We start from the raw sequence: 26,055 nt of genomic DNA, 5'->3' as shown, positions 1-26,055 counted from the left end.
AAGCAAAGTTTCCTTTAGCAAAGGCTTGGTTTATATCGAAATCCTCTGACATTTTTCTTTGCAAATCTTCGGTTTGTGCTTCTAATTCGTGAACGGTGTTTTGTTTTGTTGTCTCTCTGCGTTCGTCACTTATCACGCAGCTGCGTCATCTGCCGGCATGGCTTCCGCGTATGACAGATGGCGGAAGTGATAGAAAAGTGTTTATTACGTTTGAAATATGGATATTTTTCTTACAAAAACACATGGATTCGCTACAGGAGGCCTTTATTCACCCGCCGGAGCCGTGTGAAGCACGTTTTATTGTGGATGAGCGCGCTTTATTTGACGACTTGTGGACTGTTCAACTGCAACACCCGCTGACTGCAATGATAGAGCTTGGAATAGCCAGGACAATTTTTAATATAACTCCGACTGGATTCGTCTGAAAGAAGAAAGTCATATACACCTAGGATGCTTCGAGGGTGAGTAAAACACAAACCAATTTTCATTTTTGGGTGAACTAACCCTTTAACACTGTCAAGTCACTGGAATTATTGATGGAAAATTATTATTATTATTAATTTCTAGAGATCTTAAATACAATATGTACTAATATACATAAAACCACAAATAATAAAGGTTGTATATTATACAGACAGAATTGCTGTATCAATTGTCAGTGGGATGTTCAACGTAACTATAATATTGTTCTCTCTCTATTTCTTAATGTGTCTTTTCTCTCTCTGTGATGGTATAGGAAATCATGGAAATTCCTTCAACATTGATCAGTCTTTAGGCATTGTAACAGTTGCAAGAGAACTTGATCGTGAATACAAAGACCAATATGAATTGGTAATTAAAGCATCAGATAAAGGAGAGCCTCCTCTCAGTGTGGTTACAACTATCAAGGTCACGGTCAATAGCTTGGATAATACCAAGCCAAAGTTCCCCTTCAATTCAATATCAGCTGAAGTCAGTGAATCTGTCGCTGTTGGGAGTTTTGTAACTTTAGTCTCAGCCTTCAGTCAATCAACCATCAACTATCAGATCAAAGAGGGAAATGTGAACAGTGCGTTTGACATCAATCCAAACTCTGGTGCTGTCATCACACGGAAAAAACTGGACTTTGAAAGCCTTTCGTCATATAAACTGATTGTGCAAGGGTCAGACATGGCTGACAGGTCAAGCAGCGTCACAGTCAACATTCATCTAAAAGATGAAAATGACAATGCTCCTGTTTTCACTCAACCTGAATTTACTGGCTTCATCAGTGAGTCAGCCATGGTCATAAGTGTAGTTCTGACCTCTCAGAATGTTCCACTTGCTGTTCGTGCAACAGATGCTGATCAAGACTCAAACGGCAGGCTTGTTTATGAGATTGTGCAGCCATTTGCTCATAACTATGTTTCTATTGATTCTGGGACCGGAGCTATTCAAACTCTCAGCAACTTGGATTATGAGCAGAGAAAGGTGTTTAACTTCCAAGTTCAGGTCCATGACACTGGAGCGCCACGTTTGTTTGCTCAAAACACGGCCAATGTGACTATATACGTCATTAACGTCAATGATTGTGCTCCAAAATTCACTCAGGATTCATATGAGACAACACTCCTCCTTCCAACCTACAAAGGGGTTAAAGTGACAACAGTAAAGGCTACAGATGAGGACTCATTGCCAGACACCAAACTGCACTTTGAACTTGTAGATGGCAACATAGGAAACAAATTCCTGCTTGATTCAACTTCAGGTGATATTTTTGTGCAAAATGCTACACAGTTGCGGAGCAGGTACAGACTGACAGTCCAAGTCTCTGATGGAAGCTTTACTGGCACTGCAACTGTTAAAGTCAGTGTTAAAGAAAATAAAGGTCACAATTTGAAGTTTACTCATGAAATTTTCACCGCCTATGTGCAGGAAAACTCAGTGGAGAAGAAAACCTTGGCAATCCTCTCTGTAGTTGGATATAGAGTCAATGAGCCTTTGTTTTATTCTATTCTCAATCCTAACAGCAAATTTGAAATAGGACGCACATCTGGAGTGCTCTTCTCCACAGGCATCCCATTTGATCGTGAAGAGCAGGATTTATTTGAAATGTTTGTGGAGGTTATAAAAGAGCCAAGGTTAAACGGTACCGCCCATGTGCTTGTGAGAGTTCATGTTGAAGATGTGAATGATAATGCCCCCGTCTTTGTAGATCAGCCCTATAACGTCATTGTTCCGATCGAAAAAAACGTGGGTTCAGTTTTCAGGAAGGTGACCACCGTGGACAAAGATATAGGCAGAAACGCAGAGGTTACATACTATTTGAAAGGTCATGATAAATATTTTCAGGTAAGCCCTTCTGGAGAAATCTCTCTTAAGAGACCTCTTGAGCTCAAAAGCGTTGGCAAATTCGTCATTAACATCGCCGCACAAGACGGAGGCGAACCACCGCTGTTTTCAAAAGCAGAGGTTGTTATTTCAGTGGTAAACAAAGCTACACCAGTGTTTGAAAGACCTTTTTACAAGATTGAAATCCCTGAGAATGTGCAAGTGCGTACTTCTGTATTCCAAGTAGTGGCCAATCAATCTGCAGGACCTCGTACGGTCTACAGCATCTGTGGGGGAAACCCATTCAATCAGTTCTACATTCATTTCAATTCTGGACTCATTGAAGTCATCCAGCCATTGGATTATGAGGCTCATCCTGCATATCGGTTATGCATCCAGGCAACAGACTCTCTAACCGGGGCCAACTCTGATGTTTTCGTAGATATCATATTGGAAGACGTCAATGACAATGCACCCAAATTTGAAGCGGCAGTGTATAACATTAGCTTCTCTGAATCTGTTGTAACTGGAACCTCTGTGCTACAAGTGGTAGCCATGGACTCTGACACAGGAAGCAATGCAATATTGTTTTATCAGTTGTATGAAAAAGATGGAGCCACTTCAGATTACTTCAGAATAGATGTTGAGAGTGGAGTCATTTGGACTGCAGGGCTATTGGACCACGAGACCCAATCACAGCATGAACTTACTGTAAAAGCAGTTGACCGTGGAGTGTTTCAGCTGTCTGCTGAGGTCCAAGTGATCATATATGTAACAGATCTTAATGACAACCCGCCTGTTTTTTCACACCAGCTTTATAATGCCACCATAAGTAAGATTTCTTCTCCAGGGCAGCTTGTGACCTGTGTTAAAGCATATGATGCTGACAGCCGTGGAACCAGTCAGCTTGAGTATGCTATTTTGTCTGGAAATGACAACAATGTCTTTGCCACTGATGCGTCAAGTGGAGAAATTGTGATTGCCAACATCAACCAACAGTCACTTGAGCACTTCTACAGCTTAATTTTGTCAGTAACTGATGGTGTATTTAGAAGTACTGCTGAGGCAAACATCTATATGATGGGCGAGAACAGCCACAGCCCATCATTTACCCAGGATGAGTATGTTATTGAGCTCGCTGAGAACTCTCCAGTTGGTACATTGATTGGACAAGTTGAAGCCACTGACAAAGACCCAGGGATATATGGACAGTTGACATTCTTCATTGTAAATGATATTGCCAGGGATAAATTTACCATCGACGATGATGGCCGGATTCACACAGTAGAGTGTTTTGACAGAGAAAATCCAGACGAAAGAACAATTAGCATCAGTTTAATGGCTAAAGATGGCGGTGGTCGATTAGGCTTTTGTACTGTTATTATAATTATCTCTGACCTGAATGACAATTCACCCAAATTCAGGCTTTCAGAATATAAAGTTACTGTGCCGGGAGATGCTTCCAGTGGTACGACAGTGATCAAAATATCTGCAGTAGATGAAGATGAGGGAAGTAATGCTGATATCATTTACACTATTGATTCTGATATAGGGCACTTCGAAATTCATCCACTTAGTGGTGCAATTGTCACAAAGGAAAGTCTAATTGGACTGGAAAAGGGCCTCTATTCCTTATTTGTGAAGGCTAAAGATTCTGGAAGCCCACCAAGGCAATCTGTTATTCCAGTTTCAATTAGAATAGTTCCCTCTGAAACATCAATCCCAAAGTTTGCGGAGCCGTCACTGTGGCTGGAGCTTTCAGAAGACCTGGCTGTCGGAACTGAGATGGATATCTTCCAAACCGAGAATGAGCGGCCTGTGATCTACAGCCTTGTTGGAGGGAACACCCCCGAGAGTAACAAAGATGATGTCTTTGCTATTGACAGCAGTACTGGAAAGCTTACACTCACAAAAAGACTGGACTATGAAACTATTAAAAGGTATCAGCTTGCAGTCCAGGTCCAAGATGCTGAAGATAGCATAGAAATGGTCTCAACTATAGATGTGAGTATCCATCTCAAGGATGTCAATGATAACAGCCCACAATTTGAGTCCTACCCCTACCAGTCATATATTGTTGAAAACCTACCGAAAGGGACTTCTGTAGTGCAGGTAAAGGCAACTGATCTGGATTCCTGGCTGAATGGTCAGGTCACTTATACTCTGCATGAAATCCAGGAGTGCCCTGACATTCTGCAGATGTTTACATTGGACAGTGTCACGGGCTGGATAACCACCCTCAAAGAGATAGACAGAGAAAAGACAGACCGATATCGAATCACGGTGCTGGCCACAGACCGAGCCCAAGGGCTACAGATGACAGGCACTACTGTTGTAGAAGTGACAGTTGTGGACACAAATGACAACCCTCCGTTATTTACTGAAGCAGTTTTTAAAGGCACTGTGAGAGAAGATGAATCTACAACAGGAACAGTTGTTACTATTCTCAGCTCTACTGATTCTGACAGTGAGGAGGTCAACAGGAGGTGCAGCTGCTTTATCACAGGTACACTGTCCATGCTACTAAGTGAAACCAGTGAGCTTCATAAGATTAAAAGAGATCACCATAAATGTCATCATTTACCCATCCTCATGCTCTGGGTTATATAGAAGCCCGTTTCTGCCACTGAATAAATAAAAAGGCAATTGTGACTTTATCTCAAAATTCTGACTTTTTTTCTCGCAATTACATCTCGCAACTCTGACTTGTTTTCTCAGAACTGCGTGATATAAACTCGCAATTGAGTTATAAAGTCAATAAACTTTTTTCTCAGAATTAAGACTTTATAACACACAATTCTGAGGGAAAAAAAAGTCAGAATTGAGAGTTTGTATCATGAGATGTAAACTCATAATTGCAAGAAAAAAAGTCTGAATTGTGAGATAAAAACTCGCAATTACCTTTTTGATTTTTAATTCAGTGGTGGAAACAGGCTTCCATAGTGATATTTTTGTTGCTGTAACACAAAAAGAAGAATGTCCAGACTCTTCAGACTGCCCAGAAATCAAACCATACAGTTTTTACACTATTATTCTACTAGTGTTTTTTCATTTAAGATCTGTTTATATTGTGTTAAATATTATGCATCATGAACAGCATTTTCATTTTTGGGTGAACAATCCCTTTAACTTTGACAACCCTAAAAATACATGGTGTAAAATATTTTTATTTTCTATTTTCCTTCTTGACCCCCTAAAACCCCCTTGCGGACCCTGGAACCACTTTGAAAACCATTTGTCTAAAGCCATACAATAACTTTGAGAAACAGACCAAATTTTTATTTTTAGGTGAAATATCCCTGGTATAGAAACTGGTATTGGCATTTCAACATGATCATTTTGTGAGGCGTTTATTAACCTTTGGATAGTTAGCAAAGAAATTACAGACCTAACGACAAACTCAATTGCTGGATGTTATGAATAATCTATGATATTTATATGAGTGTTTTGTATTATACTGAAGCTGATTAGAGATATTCAGAGCATCTTGTTATTGTCCTCAGTTTCATTACATCACCTGATTAGTATCTTGTTTACAGCTAGAAATACAATGAATCTCCAAGCTGTGTAGAATGATGCTAACGCATGATGATTTGACTGCTAATCTCCTTATTAAATACTTCTGATTAGACCAAAGTTAATTTTTCCTTGTTTAATGTATTCAGGTGGAGACCCGCAGGGCCTGTTTGATGTGAAGCACACAGATGGTGTTTGGGTGGTCGCTGTCAAAAAAACCCTGGACAGGGAGGAGAGAGAATTCTATCTTTTAAACATCACAGCCATCGATGGAACCTTTGAGACAAAGGCTACCATAGAGATCACTGTCCTTGATGCAAATGACAACAGTCCCGTTTGTGAGAAGGCATGATGTATATATTAATTATACCCTGAGCTCTTTATTCTGAACTGTGCAGAGAACTTTTAATTAATACATTTTAGACAAATTTTTTTTTACAGAGAATTTTGTTTTTACAAAGTGACTTCTGCAGTGTCAGTTTAAATTGAAATCCACTTTTGTTCTCAGGATGTGTATACTCAAACTGTTCCTGAAGATGCACTTGTTGGAAGACAAATTCTTCAAGTCTCAGCCATCGATGCAGATATCCAGTCAAATGCAGAAATCACGTACCAGCTGAGTGGCAGTGGAGCTGAATCATTCACAATTGATGCCAAAACAGGTAAAATAAGCAAATGGGAAATATATAGTCATTCAAGCCTGCATTTTTATGTAAAGCAAGAGGTTAAGTGTCTGATTCAAGGTCATAATGGCAGTAGCTCATTGATCACTCCTTGCCTGGCTCAAGCCCACAACCTTGTGTTTATCGGTCCTGATTGGTATCGACTTTAATGCATTCAGTGTTTAATGTGAATAGCAATTTTCATAGTACCTATTGTTCCAAAGCCACTTTACATAGAAACCCCTTAAAACCCCAAGTGAACAAGCCAAACATGAATGTGGCAAGGAAAAACTGTAAGACTGTAAATGTAAGGATGAGAAGGAATCACTCAAAAGAATGTTCCCATCCTTTCTCTTGCCGACATGTTTAAAGAGTACCTATTAATGTATTTAAATAAAAACAAAACTGTTCAAAAGTTTGGGGTTGGTAAGATTTTTTATGTTTTTGAAAGAAGTCTCTTACAATCTCTCAGGCTGCATTTATTTGATCAAAAATAAGTAGAAACGGTGATATATTGGGGGAAAAAATACAAATATATTATTTCTATTATAATATATGTAATCTATTGTAATTTTTTTTTTCCTGTGATGGCTAAGCTACATTTTCAGCATCATTACTCCAGTCTTCAGTTTCACTTGATCCTTCAGTAATCATTTTAATATGCTGATGCTTAAGAAACATTTCTTATTATCAATGTTGAAAACAGATAGAAATAGAAATAGAAAGATAAATAGAAATCTTTAGTAACAGTATGTCTTTACTGTCTCTTTTGATCAATTTAAAGGGATAGTTCACCAAAAAATGAAAATTACTCCGTGATTTACTCAGCCTCAAGCCATCCTAGGTGTATATGACGTTCTTCTTTCAGACGAATACAATCGGAGTTATATTAAATAATGTCCTGGCTCTTCCAAGCTTTATAATGGCAGTGAATGGCTGTCAAGATTTTGAAGCAAAATAAAGTGCATCCATCCATCCATTATAAAAAGTACTCCACATGGCTTCGGGGGGTTAACACAAACGCATTGATTCACTTCAGAAGGCCTTTATTAACCCCCCGGAGTACTTTTTATGATGGATGTATGCACTTTATTTTGCTTCAAAATCTTGACCACCATTCCCTGCCATTATAAAGCTTAGAAGAGTCAGGATATAGGATGGCTTGAGGGTGAGTAAATCATGGGGTAATTTTTATTTTGGGGTGAACTATCCCTTTAATGCATGCTTGCTGAATAAATTTCTTTCTTTATTAATTTCTTAAAAAAAAAAGTACTGACTCCTAAACCTTTGAACGGTAGCATAAATATTCATATCTTTCTTCTAGGTGCAGTGAGAACACTGGTAACCCTGGACAGAGAGATGACAGATATGTACAATCTAACTGTGCGTGCAGTGGACGGAGGCGATCGTTTCTGCCAAGCTTCTGTGCTCATAACAGTCGATGACGTTAATGACAATGCCCCCAAATTCACATCTGAAAAACATCATGTTAGTATTTTTCAGAATACACAACCTGGGACGTACGTGGCACGGCTAGAGGCTTTCGATGCAGATACTGGTATGAACAACTTTACAACATTATCAACCATTTCTGTTGTTTCCTAACAATGTTTGTTTAAATTCCCTCATACAATCATGAAGAACAATTTGTTAGACTGTAGTTAGATGTACAGTAGTTGTTTCCAGCAGTGTGTATCTTGATTTAAGCTGTTGTTGCATCAGTAGTTTTTAGTCAATGCCATCTTTTTCTCTGTGTGTCATTTCATCACTCTCATCTTCACTCAGCGTGCAGCGTTCCCTGACAATGGGACAGCTGAATATAATCTTTGCTCCTCATGCATAATTGTCTTTTCTCCCTACAAAGGTAACAATTACTTTCTCGCAGTGGTATGCACTGTAATTTTCTGCAGATAATTTGAACTTTCTGCCTCTGAATTAAAGTTCAGATCACTTTTTCCTTTTCTGACATCTAAAGTGACTGTTGCGTTTGACTTCAAATTATTATTGAATTATTTTTGTCCATCTGGGCTTCAGTCTCAACACTAAATGGCGAGATGCCCATCTCCTTTGTTCAGATGAAGTTACATGCATACTTTCCATTCTCTGCCGCATCATTACTCTTCAAAGCTTGGTCACTTGAAGGCCTGTCTGTCTTGCAAACACTATTGTGGGTACTAATGACTAAAGTTAACAACTACCCGGATGGATGTCTTGTAATTAGTGGTACTTTCAGAAATTACCATCAACAAGATGTGTTCATGAGCATTTGCTGATTGGAGGGGAGATTGTGAAGTGATTAATTCCAATTCACTCAGCTGTCATCGTAGGATTGTTATAGGCGCTAATTATTTAGAGCCAATTAGGCTGGACGACCGGGCGACACTAACAACAAGGTCTGCTCTCATTGCACTAATGAGCATATAAACTGCAAATTAACCCAACAAGAAGCAATCAGATCATATTTATGCCATCCTGCTCCACTATAATATGAAACAGACTAGAGGAATAGGCTCATTTTTGCATCCCTTGGGTTTCATTGCAAGTCCAGACACTCTCCTTATGCCGGGTTCAGACTACATGATATTTTTGTCGGTCACGATAGTCACTGTGTCAGATTACACGATTTTGACTCCTAAAATCTTGTCATGTCGTGGACAAGAAACATGTCAGACTATACGTTGCTTCCCGACCATTCATCGCGTAGATGCGGAATCGGTTGTCGTCCACTATGACACACTACACGTGCTGAAACGATGGAATCTTGCATCCCGACGCCCATTGTCGTTTACGAATCCCCACGACACCCTACGTCAAGCAAATCGTGGCAAAATCGGGCTAAACCGTGTAGTCTGAACTGGGCATTAGAGTGTTATCATTTCAACCCACTCATGATTTAATGATATAATGATATGCTTATGCCCACTTCTACTCAATTTAAGTCCAATTTTTCAACTTGTTTACTCTTCTCAACTATGTGTCTTTATTTTAGGCTGCATTTTTGTCATGAAGCATCATGAATTTAATTACAAAGAGCATAAATCACAGCACAAATCACTGTTTCTCTTGTTTACAGTAAGTGCAAAATTCAGTTTTTTTTTTAACAGAGAAAGACTGTAAAAATGCTATAGAAAAAAGTGTTAGCTGGTTAACTGTAAGTTACCTGACCATATACAGTGAAAAACTGTAAATTTAACATCACGTGTAATTTTACAGTAAAACTGAAGTAAAATCTATGAATTACCTATATATATATATATATGTATGTATGTGTGTGTGTGAAAGGACATTCACAGAAGTCTCTGTGTGGCACATCTCATTATTATTATTTTTTTTATTTGAATAGTTTCTTGCTTTTGTCATCAGTGATGTACATGATGATGTTTTGTGTTAAACTTTCTGTTATTTAGTTAATGTTTATTTAAATATTTTAATACCCTGATGGTGTTTTGTGTTTATGACCAAGTGCACAGTCTACCATGTATATGAGTTTTGGCCATGATTTATGGACAGGCCACATATGATGATGCATCATGCCTTTTTCAACACGGATGCCATTTTTTTTAAACCGTAAATTTAACAAGATATTTTTTATATTGAGTGGTTTGAGAGATGGGTGCTGACATCTCATATATCCCACAGAACCACAGCTCTGGCATATTAAGCTATTTAAACAACCACCTATAAACCTTATATTGTTAACCAATAAAAAAAGTAACTCAATTTCTGCTATAAACAAAGGGCTTTCAATGAAAGAATGAAAAGAGGACTTGTGTGAACACTCAACATACTAAATTGACTTTTTCAATTATTCAATTCAATTCAATTCAAAACACTACAGGGAACTGAGAACTTTAAAAACTACTCTGAGACAGACTGCTTCCGCCAACAACCACCTGTTCCCAGCCTACACACCAGAGTCTCATGCTGCCACAAATCTAATACGGGCCTTTAGAAATCTAATGCAGGCCTCCAGAACTGACCTTTCCTAATACTCTTTCTTGTTTCTTTATCTCCAGGGATGAACGGTAAAATACGTTACTCGTTTGAAGACTCTGCCGGAGGTCTGTTTTCAATCGAGGAGAGCTCAGGAATTATCAGTTTAGAAAGGTCCCTGGACAGACAGACTAAAGCCATGCATGTGCTGAGGGTACGAGCGACAGACCAGGGCTCCCCTCATAGACTGTCCTCTCTCAACTCTGTGGTGGTGACAGTGCTGGACACTAATGACCATCCACTGGTGTTTGAGCATAGGGAATACGTTTCCACAGTTCCTGAGGATGTTACGATAGGGAAAAAGCTTCTGAATGTCTTTGCTGCAAGCAGGGACCGGGAAATTACTTCCCAGACAATGTACTCTATCACTAGCGGCAACGAGCAAGGAGCTTTCCGAATTGATTCACAGACAGGGATTTTACTGTAGCATTTTTACAGTATTTTACCGTTAAATTCACGGTCATTTTTTACAGTGCACATAACACCACCATGGCAAACAACACTAAACAACCTACCATCCAGTTCTCCAAGAACAACCTATCAACTGCATAACAACTTACTTAAGAGCCCAGAACACCTCAACAACTACAAAGTAAAATGGCAAAAAACACTCATGACATCCAGGGCCATACACAGGTTTTTATAAATACTGAGGTCCAAAAACTGAGGTTATTTTTGATTTTTTTTAATTGCATTTTAAGAAGTTTCAAGGACAAAAAAAGAACAATTTATGACAAACGTTAATTGTTTGTCAAGCAGAAAGCAGATTCTTACACATGAGAATCAGGTTAAATGTTTGAATGAATTATCCACACTACAAACTGAAAACACAGAAGGGTTAAATATTAAAAATAATTTAGTAAAATTATACTTCCTTTATTTCAGCATTTTGGATTTAAATTATAGAAATGTGTCTCAAACAGTACATAAACATTAGCGGAATGTGTTTTATATTATGAATTTGTAGGAGCATAAATGTTCAAATAGCTTCAGCAACATGTTTCTTTCCTGAATTAAACAATGTTTTCAAAGTCTCAGTGACTGTGTCAGTGACATATGGTCAACTGATATTTTATGTATACTGTATGTTTTATGAAACCTTTTATTAGACAAATGAATTTACCTACAGCTACCAGGTATATAGTTTATTAAATTCATTAACAATATGTGCACATTCATTAGGCATCATAAAATGCTGAAAACAACTCTGTTAATGTTTCTCGTCTCATCACATTGACAATTACGAATTAAATGAATAATGAATTAATATAGCCTATATTAAATTCATAAGGCGAAATTGTCACGGTTCATGGGTTCACTGACTCATTTTCGCTCTGTGTGTGTGAGTGGGTGTGTCGGTGATTGCTGCTGATTGTTGATCTGCGCCAGCTGTCTTTCCGAATTGATTCACAGACAGGGGACACACACACACGCGCACACACACACACACACACACACACACACACACAGTTTCCCCTCTGACTCCACTGTAAATGTTTGTGTTTGCAGGTGACATCTTTGTGATGGAGCCGCTGGACTATGAGGTGTCTCCACAGCACTACCTGACAGTGAAGGCCACCACCAGAGGAAAACAGTCACTCAGTGACACAGCTAGTGTTACTATTCACCTCCTTGACATCAATGACAACAGCCCCATGTTCAGCCAGAAGATCTACTCAGCTGTAGTCAGTGAGGACGCCAAACTTGAGAGTACAGTGCTGACGGTAAGTGTTTTGCATGTGTTTGCATTAAATTACACTGTATCTTTGAAGTGGTCCATTGTGTAGGCAGTTATGTATTGCAGTATGTATGGCAGTTATGTTTCAGGTTCTCTCTACACTTCCACTTCACAATATGGTCTGTTTTTATATGCAACAAGTTTACAACCACTTTTTTTTTTTTTTGTCACAGCTTAGTATTTTCATAGTTAATAAAACCCAAACAAACAGAACACCCCTGCTGGTTTAAACTGGAAGTAGCTGTTTTTAGCTGGTCTCCCAGCCTGGCCAAGCTGGTCTAATCCAGCTATAACCAGCTTAGCCGTTTTTTATTTTCTGTTCTTAATACAACATGCTTTAAGAACATTCAGAACACCTTATTAACCACACTGTAAAAAAAATCCGTAAAATTTACGGTAGAAAACCGGCAGCTGTGGTTGCCGGAATTTTACCGTAAAAAATACGGTAGCAACGTTTTAGGTTTTACGGTTTTAACTTAAATTTACAGTTAAATACCGTAATTTCATTAACTGATAAAATTTTATTATATACCAACCTATTGAAGTACTAAAATCTGTTTTGTACCTTTGTAATACACTGATAACCACCAAAAGCAGGTGGTGATGAGAAAGTCACATGATGAAACAAAGCCCATCACAAGCAGCTTTTAAATAATAACATATATAGAAGGTGCACAGTGTCATTCACACAAACACCAAACACCATCATGGTAACACACATGAAACTGAAATAATGCAATAAACATTCAACAACATGAAATTAGACAAAAGTTAGTTTGCATCCCTGATTATACCATATCTGTCAATTATTTAACATTTCTATTGTAAAACATCTATCAATTATTAAATATTTAGTTTAGCTTCTTGCATCGTATCTCTCAACTGAAGAGTCACACTGGAATTTGACTCGGTAGCATCTGTGAACAGTAAAGCCCACCTACTTTGACTTGATGGGTCATCTTAAACATTTCGATGTTGACGAGTGTTATTGGAGCTCTAAAGCAGCTCGTGAGAAAGTCGGCTATCTTGGTGCTGTGCGATATCCTTGATGCACTAAAGTAGAGTTAATATTAGGCAATTCTTTCATTGTATACACTGGAAAAAAATACTGAATTCTGGACCTCGGGGACCTCAATGGTGGGTACAGCCATGATAACACCTTACCAAGCGGATAGCACCACCCTGGCAACCATCAAGAACATCCTAGCAACCGCATAGCACATCTTTAACATCCACCCTGAACACTTTGGCATTGTGCCGACAAGTTTCGGGCAAGCAGGCACCACATTAATCTAGTTAAAATGATGAAATTGTATTTTGATTGTGTTGCTAAACCAATATATAAAATGTGTGGCATATGGTTTATGTGAGATTAACAGATTTTCATCAAGTGTAATGATCCCTGTCCTTAGGTACTAGCGAATGATTTTGATGGGCCTTTAAACAACCGGATCCACTATTCCATTGAGAACAACCAAACATGTCCATTCATCATGGATGCAGGCAGTGGTGAACTGCGACTGGTCCATCAGTTGGACAGGGAAAAGGTAATGCTTTTTGAATAACATCTTCCTCCTTGACTACAGCTTCACAGGCCTTGACAACAGTGTTCCTAATTCCTTGCAAAAGCCAAGGATGAATCCATCTTTTCCGCCTTTTTCATCTCGGTTAAATTAGGTAGCGAGTTACATGCTGACCGTTCTGGCTTCCGACAGTGGAAATCCCCCCCAAATCCGACAGCGCTGCAATCAACGTGATCGTGTCTGATGTGAATGATAACCCCCCTGTCTTCTCTCAGGCTAACTACAGTCTCATCATCCAGGCAAGACCACACTCTCCCATAGAGTAGAGCAAATTAAATCCTACACTCTCTTTCCTAAACTCCATGCCTGAGATCTCAGTGAGAGGTGATGTTATAATCTCTGTTCGTTTGGAGTGATTCTGGATATCTTTCTCTCTTCTGTAGGAGAATCTGCCTTCAGGGGCCACAGTGTTACAGCTCAATGTGACAGACAATGACTCCCCTCAAAATGGGCCTCCTTTCTCCTTTAGTTTTCCAAAGGGTGATGAGTCAAGCTCATTCAGCGTAGACCAGCAGGGTGTGGTAAAGACCGCTGGACCACTGACAAAGGGTCAGCATATACTCCAAGTGCAGGTGAGAACTGAGCTTTGTTCATTTGTTGGGACTTCATGGACACCTGTGGGTGCTTCACAAATAGCCAGGGGACCCTCACTGATAGAGTGCAACAGCGACTTCTTTAGCAGAATGGGGTTCCCTAAGTATACATTTTTCCCTTAGGAATTAAAAAATAATAGCCTTAAACCAAACCAACCAAATTAATTAAAGCAAAAATGTGTCTGAAATCATAAAAAATACAAGGTAGTTATTTGCAGACACACTGGGTTCATGACACGTTGGACAAACTATGCATGATTAGAGGATGATAACCTGATTTTTAGGCTGAGAACAGCATGAATTTTTGTAAACCCCCCAAAAATCTAAAATATTAATAAGTCTTTGATTTGATACCAAAATGTACCTGTTAGTGGAAGATTCCATTGTGTTATGTGATGCAGACATTTGTAAAGAGTCATGTGTTAAAAGTTCCCTCTTGTGTTGAACAAGTGTCATAGCAGGCCAGTGAAAACACTTTTACAGCCTCCCTATCCACAATGCTCAGTCCTATAGTCCAGTAATATTGGCAGAATTTAGTTAGATACATAATTATAGCTTACTTATTCTAACGTATAGACCAATTTTATATTTCATAGATATTATGTCACATTTTGTATTTACTTTACTGTTAAAAAATTGGGGGTCAGTAAGACAGAAAGAAAAAGAAAACAAAAAGAAAGAAATTAATATTTGTAATTCACCAATGATGCATCAAATTGAACAAACGTGACAGTAAAGACATATATGTAATTTAAAAAAATATTTCTATTTCAAATAAATGCTGTTCTTTTGAACTTTCTATTCATCAAAAAATCCTGAAGTGCATCATTTCCACAAAAATATTTAGCAGCCCACCTTTTTAAAACTTTGATAATTATAAGAAATTTTTCTTGAGCTGCAAATCAGTATATTAGAATGATTTCTGAAGAATCATGTGATGCTGATATTATATTATATTATATTAATTTATTTAAATGAAAACCTTAAGTTAGTCATTGCTTAAAATATGAATTGTCGTATGTTCAAATATGAATTAAATAAAAATACAAAAAAGTTTCATTGAATTTTAACTATTTGTATTTACTTTAACATATATTCTGTCACGCATTATATATGTTTGTTAGGGTTATTAATAAAAGTTAATGTAAATTGTTACCTTAGTCTAAAATCTAAAAGGAAAATCTTCTGTGTCTGATTTCAGGTGTCTGACAATGGAAGGCCTCCACTGAAATCAGTCACATCTCTCAGTGTGCTTGTAGTACAGACAAGTGTGTATCCTCCATCTGTGCTTTCTCTGGATGTTTTCATCATGATCTTGGAAGATGAGTATTTAGGAGGCATGCTGGGCAAGGTCCACGCCACAGATCAAGATGAATATGATATGCTCACATTCAGTCTGGAGCCACAGTCACACAGCTTGTTCTCTGTCGTTGGCACGGATGGCAGACTGTTGGCCTGCGGAGGCTTGGACGTGGGTCATTACCAGCTTAATGTCTCAGCCAGTGACGGCCGTTTCTCAGCCTTAGCCAGTGTTACAGTGAATGTGCTGCGGGTCACAGAGCAGATGCTGGACAGTTCTGTTTCTGTGTGCTTTGCTGGCATCGCTGCAGAGGATTTTATTCAGGACCACTGGAAAAACTTCCAAAAAGCAGTCCGCAGTATCGCCGGAGTCCGCAGGGGCACCATGCAGTTGATCAGTCTACAGACTGCAGAAACTGGCGACAGCCTGGATGTTCTTCTGTTCTTTGAGAGATCAGGACGAGGTGGCAGCTCGCTGGAAGCCCTCTCTCAGAAGCTCAGCTCTTCCAGAGCAGCCATCAAAGAGATGACAGGACTACATGTAGTGCGGGTTTTGAATAGTCAGTGCTCAAGCTTTGAGTGTCCTGGCAGTATGTGTAGACGAGTGGTCCTGCTTAACCAGACCAGTATGGCCACATACAGCACTGCCCGAGTGAGCTATGTCACACCCAGACACCACATGACAGCCAAATGCCTGTGCACAGGTATGCAATGTTACCATCATAAACTGGGTAACAGTCTATAAAGCTGTTGCATTTTGAATTGTGAAATAAAATAAAAATAAAAAAAAAACATTTTTTCAATTTGTAAATAATAATAATAATAAATATTATGAATACTTAATTTTTACCTAATTAGATTTTGATTATTAGTATTATTATTTGTACTTTTATCATTAAAATAAATATTTCTACACAATAATAATAATAGTTCTAGAGGTATAAAAGAATATTAAATCATGGCTTGTTTTTACACTCTTATTTTAAAAAAGTTTATTTTTTTATTTATTTTTAGAATGAATTGCACAATTATTATTAATAATAATAACAACAACAACAACAATAATTCTAGTTTTAGAGAGATAAAAGAATATAAAATTATGATTTGTTTTCATGGTGTTTGATTAAAAAAAAAAAAAAAATTTAACAATCCCTAACAAAACCAACAATTTTTGTTATTTGTACTATTATCATTAATAATAATAATATTTTTTACAATTGTATTTTTATTATTATTTGTACTATTATTATTAATGCAAATATTAATAAATAATAATAGTAGTAGTAATAATAATAGTTGCTGTTGTAATAATAAAAGTACAAATATTTGTAGAAATTATTACAATTATTATATTGTGTAATGATGCTTTGACAAATAATAATAACAACAACAACAACAATAATTCTAGTTTTAGAGAGATAAAAGAATATAAAATTATGATTTGTTTTCATGGTGTTTGATTAAAAAAAAAAAAAAAATTTATACAATCCCTAATAAAACCAACAATTTTTGTTATTTGTACTATTATCATTAATAATAATAATATTTTTTACAATTGTATTTTTAGTATTATTTGTACTATTATTATTATTAATGCAAATATTCATAAATAATAATAGTAGTAGTAATAATAATAGTTGCTGTTGTAATAATAAAAGTAAAAATATTTGTAGAAATTATTACAATTATTATATTGTGTAATGATGCTTTGACAATATTGTATGTAAAACAATAAAGTCTATAAAGTACATTTGTTGAATTTCAACTTACGTTTTTTTTTTTTTTTCAGACAGAAAGTGCCTGAAGCATGAAACCACTTGTGTAAACAGCCCATGTCCAGAGGGCTATGAGTGTGTGTCAGGCTTTGGGAAAGACAAACACAGCTGCATATGCACAGGTGCTGCCAAAGTCAAATGCTCAGGTAACAGTGAATTAATTTCCTTATCTGAGAAGACAGTGTCATTCGAGCCGTTCATGTCAGACTGGGGAGAGAGGTGTTGTAATAATGTAAAATATGTGAAAAATAATGTGTTTTTCGAACAACGTAGTATGAGAGCCTGTTCTAGTACACCCCCAAAACAAAATCAAGACTTTGTAAAAGAGCATAATAGGACCCCTTTAATGCAGAGAATGGCAGCTTCTCTTGAGTAAGATCTATGAGGTGTTTAACAGTAAATCATCTACATTATAAAAGACGTGAGTTTCTTCAGCTGAGAAATGGGTATCCTTTATTATATCCTTAACGAGAATGTCATAACAGTTTTAATTCTTCCACAGTGTTATACTTCTTTTGTTAGAGTAATTATAATTGATGTATTTTACTATTACAAAGACATTATAATGGTAACCTTAATTTCTGCCAAAATACCATTTTGTAAAAACCATACTGAGTGATCAGTTTTATTTTAGAATCGATGACTGTAGTTATTATGCAGCTAAAGGCAAAATGCAGTAAATGTACACTGAGTCAAAACTGAACTCTGGCTGTTATCAGGTCTCTTATACTATAATCTGTCCGTTAAGTTACCAGTTAGCTCAACTATGTAAAAAAAAAAAAAAGTAAAAATCAATCAATCAAAAAGCAATTTTCTCAGTTCCAGTGTTGCTGTAGTGACTGTATTTTGCTTGTGTATGGCAGTATGATATTGTGGTGGAAGCATTAGTTAATCCTTTTAGTATGGTCTACAATTTTCCATTGCTTAAAATTATTTAGTAAGTCATTTATTATTACAGCCAGTTTTAAGGTGTGTAAAACAGACATAAGCAACCAGGATCCCAACTTAAATGTCATCTGTTTTTATTTTAATTTATTTACTACTATCTGTATTCTGTTTTTTCTGTTCCAAGGAGGATCTTCAATGACATTTAATGAAAGCAGCTACATTAAATATCGCCTGAGGGAAAGTATGAGAGAAGTGAAGCTCACGCTCAAGTTAAAAACTCTCTCAAGAGAAGGAACAGTAATGCTTGCCAGAGGAAGAGGCCACAGTGTTTTAGAGGTATAAAAGAATATTAAAATACAGTACCGTATACATAAACCCTAATAGAATCAGATGTCCCTACAGGTGCATCTCAATAAATTAGAATGTCATGGAAAAGTTCATTTCAGTAATTCAACTCAAATTGTGAAACTCGTGTATTAAATAAATTCAATGCACACAGACTGAAGTAGTTTAAGTCTTTGTATTGGTCTTATGGAGTATTCTAATTTGTTGAGATAGTGAGTTGGTGGGTTTTTGTTAAATGTGAGCCAAAATCATCACAATTAAAAGAACCAAAGACTTAAACTACTTCAGTCTGTGTGCATTGAATTTATTTAATACACGAGTTTCACAATTTGAGTTGAATTACTGAAATAAATGAACTTTTCCACGACATTCTAATTTATTGAGATGCACCTGTAGATAAGTCTGAAAACAGCTTAAACTAGTCTAGGGTGTTCTTTATGATGGTTTTAGAGTGTTTTGTGGCAGGCTGGGAAACTAAATAACTAAACCATTTTAAACCAGCTTAGACCAGAAAATCACCTTAAGCTGGTTTAAGCTGTTTCTTGGCAGTGTACTTTGGATGATAGCAACTTTATTTTTCCATTTCACCTAAATTTTGCCATTAGATTTCTTAATATTGACTGCATGTTTTCCTTAGATAGTGGGCGGCCGACTGCAGTTCCAGTTGGATTGCGGCTGGGGTCTCGCTACAGTTTCTGTGCACAGTGTCCTGGTGAATGATGGCCAGTGGCACATGGCAGAACTTGAGGTGAAGGGTAACTATGCCAGGCTGATTCTGGATCAGCTCCATTCTGCATCAAGCATCGCGCCCGGTCCCCTCCACTGCCTCAATCTGGGCGACCAGGTGGTCCTGGGTGGACACGCTCAACATCTCGGTTCCAGACTCAGGCGCAATCTGCCTGTATCAGACAGCCTACAGGGCTGCATGGACTCTGTGCTGTTTAATGGACAGAGACTGTCCTTGGACTCAAACGGTCCATTAGGGGTTGCCATTGAGGACATGGTGGGAGTGTCTCCTGGCTGTGTCTTCTTCCCATCTCCAGACTGCTCCAGTAATCCCTGCCTCAACGGAGGGAGCTGCTTAATGAGGCAGAGTGGAGGTAGACTGAACCCACATACTGTAGATTCATGAAAAGATCATACTAAGAATATCTGTATTAATTTTTTCATATTATTATTCAGATAAATATTATTATTAGACTCCAATAGTCTACGACCTCATCGTTTTTTCCCCCCTTTTAATCTGGAATAATTAAATAAATAAATAAATACTGTGGGAGCCCATTTCCGCCTTAAGGTACAAAAAAGGTAATTGCAACTTTATATCTCACAGTGACTTTATGTCTTGTAGGAATTTATGTCTTCAAATTTATATTACATTTTTACTTTTATTTTTACTTAATTAAGTCTCATTGAGAGAAATAAAGTGACATTGTGAGATATACACTACCATTCAACAGTTTGGTAGTTTTTTTTTATTTTATTTTTTTTTAAAGAAAGTAATACTTTTATTCAGAAAGAATGCATTAAACCGATCAAAAGTGGCAGTACTGACTTTTAAATTGTTACAAAAGATTTGTTTTAAATAAATGCTGTTCTTTTGAGCTTTATATTCATTGTAGAATCCTGAATTTGGTTTCCACAAAAATATTAAGAAGCTCAACTGTTTTAAAGCAAATCAGCATATTAGAATGATTTCTGAAATATTATGTGACACTGAAGACTGGAGTAATGATGCCGAAATTCACCTTTAACATGAAAGGAATAAATTACATTTTAAAATATATTAAAATAAAAATTATTTTATATTGTAATAATATTTCACAATACTGTTTTTATAGTATTTTTAATCAAATAAATACAGCCTAGGCAAGCATGTAGTATAGTTGCCATTTAAAAAAATAAAGTTGTAATTGTGACTTTAATTGTCAGAACTTTATCTCAGAATTACATTTTATTTATCCGAGGAAGAAACTGGCTTCCATGAAACTTAAAAGAGAGATAATTGTACACCATTGTTTTGTGCAAATTAGCTATTAGAGATGTAATATTAGATAAACAAGCACTTTGCTAATGGTTTTAGACCCCACTGCACAAAACATCTTTATTTAACCCCTATGTTATATGTATAAACTGGTTTATTGCATTGCTGGGTCACTGATATAGTGATATTGCCACAGGTTATGTCTGTAAATGCATCACTTTATTCTCTGGGACTCACTGTGAGGTCAAGATCGGTCTTTGTGACTCCAACCCCCCCCCTTTTAATCTGGAATAATTAAATAAATAAATAAATACTGTGGGAGCCCATTTCCGCCTTAAGGTACAAAAAAGGTAATTGCAACTTTATATCTCACAGTGACTTTATGTCTTGTAGGAATTTATGTCTTCAAATTTATATTACATTTTTACTTTTATTTTTACTTAATTAAGTCTCATTGAGAGAAATAAAGTGACATTGTGAGATATACACTACCATTCAACAGTTTGGTAGTTTTTTTTTATTTTATTTTTTTTTAAAGAAAGTAATACTTTTATTCAGAAAGAATGCATTAAACCGATCAAAAGTGGCAGTACTGACTTTTAAATTGTTACAAAAGATTTGTTTTAAATAAATGCTGTTCTTTTGAGCTTTATATTCATTGTAGAATCCTGAATTTGGTTTCCACAAAAATATTAAGAAGCTCAACTGTTTTAAAGCAAATCAGCATATTAGAATGATTTCTGAAAGATCATGTGACACTGAAGACTGGAGTAATGATGCCGAAATTCACCTTTAACATGAAAGGAATAAATTACATTTTAAAATATATTAAAATAAAAATTATTTTATATTGTAATAATATTTCACAATACTGTTTTTATAGTATTTTTAATCAAATAAATACAGCCTAGGCAAGCATGTAGTATAGTTGCCATTTAAAAAAACAAAGTTGCAATTGTGACTTTAATTGTCAGAACTTTATCTCAGAATTACATTTTATTTATCCGAGGAAGAAATTGGCTTCCATGAAACTTAAAAGAGAGATAATTGTACACCATTGTTTTGTGCAAATTAGCTATTAGAGATGTAATATTAGATAAACAAGCACTTTGCTAATGGTTTTAGACCCCACTGCACAAAACATCTTTATTTAACCCCTATGTTATATGTATAAACTGGTTTATTGCATTGCTGGGTCACTGATATAGTGATATTGCCACAGGTTATGTCTGTAAATGCATCACTTTATTCTCTGGGACTCACTGTGAGGTCAAGATCGGTCTTTGTGACTCCAACCCCTGCCTTTATGGAGGAACCTGCATCCAGAATAACCTGGACTACTACTGTAAATGCAGGGGCCGGTACTCAGGTCAAAGGTACTACACAAGTACTGCACAACTGAATGAATTTTTGATTATAAAATCTGTCAATGGGGCAGAATTACTGTATGCCCAAAACTCTTTGTATGATTGCAGGTGTCAGATAGGTCCATACTGCAAGGAGAATCCATGCCAGAATGGTGGAAAGTGTATAGACGGTCTTGATGGACCCATCTGTGAGTGTGAGCCGGGATTCAAAGGAGAAAGGTCTTTTGTTTTTGTCATCCTTATGAACATATCATAGTACTCCTGTAGTACTTTTTTTCCCAAGTATGTTTGACAGAGTATTTTTGTTTTTCAGGTGCATGATCGATGTCGACGAGTGTGTGGACAGGCCTTGCTTCAATGACGGCCGTTGTGTCAACACATACGGGTCCTTTAACTGTTCCTGCTTGGTGGGATTCAGCGGGAGACTGTGTGAGATGGACACAGAAGTCAGAAACCAACTTGTATCTTCGTCCTGGAACTCTTGGATTGGAGAACTGGTCGCAATGCTGGCCTTCTTGACGGCCATCTTTGTTTTGACGATGTTTTTCTTAATCGTGTGGAAAGGAACCTGCAAACCTGACAAGAGCGATAAAGTGCTTGATAAGTACAAAGATGTTGATTCTTACATTCAGAGGTCCAGCGTATACAACCAAGCCCGAAAAGAATCGCGCCCGGACACCCCGCCGCAGGTCCCAGTGAGATCCATCTCCTACACGCCCAGCATTCCTGGAGAATGTCGAAACAACCGAGGCTCCGTGTCTGAGTTCAGCAGCTTCACGCCAGATCCACTCTTTGGTCTTAGGAAGACTGTGGCTGTGTGCAGTGTAGCCCCTAACCTACCACATCGCAAAGCATCCCATTCACATTCGGAAAATAATTCCATACAGCAAATGGACTGGGATGAGGAGTATGACGGTTAGTACAATCTGAACCTTCAGGCGGAGGCCTTTAAAGGTGCCCTCAGTAAAAAAAAAAAGCAAGTACTGTTCAGCTGGTCATGTGATCTCCACATGTGGGCTCCATGTAGATTATCTGCTTTATTTATTTATTATTTATTAAGAGTATTGTTTTTTGTTTTTTTTAAATGTGTAAACGTAGTTACTGAGTGCATTTTTAAAGTGCAAATTTTTAAAAACAATATTATCTTCTCGGTGTAAAGGCAGTGTAAAAATGCAAATTTGTGAAAACAGTGATGTCAGTTGCATGTGTGGTACGTATTCAGTCTATAGGTATGCACACAGGTGAATAGTGTTTCTTTACAATGTGACATCGCCAACTACTGGTCTGGCATGCGTCATTTTTGGTTGTTTTCACAGATCTGTGTAAACTGGGGTTATTTTGACGATGTTGTCGTTTGTGTGTGAAACTTTTCAAAAATGCAAAGATGCTTTTCCGTTTTTAGTACATTGTTGTCATTTTAACGTAACCCTAGTTAACACCTTTGCAGAATTGCTGTTTACGGTTCCTTTTTTGTATTTATTCTTCCAGAAAAAGTCCTAGACTTGACTTCCTGTTTAGCAGTTGAAGACGACAGTATTTCTTTGTCTCATGATAATAGAGGTCTGCGGTCCATGTGCTCTCTCCAATCAGACGTCACGGATGACAACAGTAAGTTGCACTAAAAATTCAAAATCTTGCCATTTAGTCAACAACTTTTTTTTTTTAAACAAATGCACAGATCTGACAAAAAAAAAAAAGTATTTTGCTATTTTGTGCACTGGTGTATTCATTTGCAACATATGTATCTATGTGCTATTTCTGTAATTAATTCAGCCCCCATATGGATTAAATCGGAGCACAGATTCTGAACAGATCCAAATGGGCTACAGTGTAAGTGTTATGCTGAATGCATTTTAAAAAGAAAAGCGAGAAAGGCCTGAGATTTTTGCTTTTAGAACCCTTTTAGAATTCTTGCTTTGGTATTTTCATAATTCGTAGGTCGTGCTTGATCTTAACCATGATTACATGCACATCATTTTCCGATAAAGACTTATATTCTTGTCCTTAATTATGAAAACAATTTTACATGCTCCACGTTTCTAAATGGGAATCTGCATATTCTTAATAAACATTTATTTTCCTGTCTTCCCTGCATTTCATGCTTTTCTGGAAATACTCTTGCAGCTCCCTCTTGCTACTTATTACATTTTTCAGTAATAATGTATATATTCAAATCATGTTGATCTTAATTAAATTAAAAAAGATCTTGAATTAATTAACAAATTTAATTAATTTTCATTGAATATTGGTTCTTTCCAAAAATCTTTCTTTGAAAACTGGACTTTTCAAAACTGAAGCACACAGTTTATTTGGATATGTACCCATATAAACAAATATTCCATTAGAGTGTATATCCAAATATGTGTTCATGGCCCAAATTTCTAGAAACTGTAATATTGGCTTAATTTAATCAAGGCATTTGGGTTAAACATTTATGTTATCACACAATCAAAATATCAGATCAATATTGGAATAAGCATGTGCATGTAGGATGAAATAGTGCATTAGTCATCAATTAATATGTGTTTAGCCTTTATGGTGCTTAATATTCTTATGGTCAGATATACTATTGTAGTCATTTCATAGTGCCTTTACAGAACACCTAGTTGGAATCATATTTAGGATTTGTCAACATGTTATGTCCGTTATATCTTCTGCAATATCTCTATTGAAGACTTTACCAAAGACATAGGGTCTTTTGTAAAGTTTTATCTTAAAAAGCGTCAAATCTGATTTAATGACTGATTTATTTATTTTTTACTTTTACAAGCCTCCAAAGCAAAATGCCCTGTCAAAACATAGTTTGACATGGAGGGAAAAAGGTATACAAAGTTACATCTCATGTCATGTTGTTACATCTCAGCCTGCTACTTTAACTCATTTTCTGTATGGCAGCATGTAGCTGATTGTTTATTTTCTCAACGTCCAGCACTGACCAAACTAATCACATGGAAATTAAAATTCATTTTGCTATTTTAAATGTGTATATATAAAACACTCAGAATGTAAAAAAAAATTGTTCTTCCTTGACTTGTCAACAAATGATTCTCGTCAGCTTTGGTACCTTGAGAATCCTATTTTTTTTTTTCTGCTGTGTTTTGTTGTTATTTATCAGACCCTTCTTGCATGCTCTATTGGTTTAGCAAGCTGGGTTACACTGAACAATTGTGTGAATTTGATAGGTTCTTGTGAATCGGCTATAACAAGATGCACCGGAATCGATCTCAGGGGCACTTTGATGTTTAATCTTCTTTAACTCTGAGGAGTTATAACAAGTGCTTTCAAACCAGCGTGCTCAGATCTTTCACATGTCCAAGATTAATGAGCCTCAGAACAATCAAAGCATGCTGTAGTCTGAAGATACACGTGAGCTTTACTGAAATGTGTGTTGTGGAGCTGCTTGTAGCTGTGAGAATGTGGATGATGTGACAATATACACAACCATTCAAAAGTTTCGAGTCAGTAAGATTTTTTTATTAAGAAATTATTTTATTTTTTTTATTCAGCAAGGGTGCATTAAATTGATCAAACGAAAATAAAGACAATATAATATATCTTATTTCAAAACATTTCTATATAAAATAAATGCTGTTCATCTTTCTATTCATCAAAGAATCCTGAAAAAATGTATGATGGTTTCCCCCCCAAAAAAGGAAGCAACGCAATGGTGATTACAACATTGATAATAATAAATGTTTCTTCAGCAGCAAATCAACAAATTAGAATGATTTCTGAAGGATCATGTGACACTGAATACTGGAGAAATGATGCTAAAAAAAATCAGCTTTGCATCACAGAAATAAATTACATTTTAAAATATTTGGCATTTGAAAACATTAATTTTCAATTGGAATGATTTCACAATATTACTCTTTTACAATTTGATCTATTTATTTTTAGTCAATTAAATGCAGCTTTGGTGAGCTTAAGAGATTTTTTCAAATACATTTTAAAAATCTTACTGACCTGAAACTTTTCAACAGTAGTGTACAAACATTATAGTGACTGTTCCCCCCCCCCCCC

At 36.6% G+C, this 26,055-nt stretch overlaps 1 protein-coding gene across 1 annotated transcript in view; it reads left to right on the top strand.

The window, feature by feature from the left end:
- Positions 1-26,055, top strand: part of LOC107752043 (protocadherin Fat 1-like) — a 39,314-nt gene that overhangs the window by 11,884 nt on the left and 1,375 nt on the right. Inside the window, 18 exon segments of the mRNA XM_016567894.1 lie at positions 737-4,795; positions 5,955-6,151; positions 6,314-6,467; positions 7,792-8,025; positions 10,484-10,897; positions 11,970-12,184; positions 13,611-13,745; positions 13,876-13,920; positions 13,922-14,020; positions 14,165-14,353; positions 15,576-16,377; positions 17,463-17,594; positions 18,521-18,672; positions 19,319-19,781; positions 21,888-22,041; positions 22,141-22,251; positions 22,346-22,947; positions 23,521-23,640. Of these exon segments, the coding sequence (XP_016423380.1) occupies positions 737-4,795; positions 5,955-6,151; positions 6,314-6,467; positions 7,792-8,025; positions 10,484-10,897; positions 11,970-12,184; positions 13,611-13,745; positions 13,876-13,920; positions 13,922-14,020; positions 14,165-14,353; positions 15,576-16,377; positions 17,463-17,594; positions 18,521-18,672; positions 19,319-19,781; positions 21,888-22,041; positions 22,141-22,251; positions 22,346-22,947; positions 23,521-23,640 (8,277 nt within the window).

The sequence above is a fragment of the Sinocyclocheilus rhinocerous genome, unplaced genomic scaffold (assembly GCF_001515625.1).
Source record: "Sinocyclocheilus rhinocerous isolate Xijiao unplaced genomic scaffold, SAMN03320098_v1.1 scaffold662, whole genome shotgun sequence".
In the NCBI taxonomy this organism is placed as follows: domain Eukaryota; kingdom Metazoa; phylum Chordata; class Actinopteri; order Cypriniformes; family Cyprinidae; genus Sinocyclocheilus; species Sinocyclocheilus rhinocerous.
Note: the sequence above shows the minus strand (reverse complement) of the source record. Positions and strands in the feature narration are given on the sequence as shown.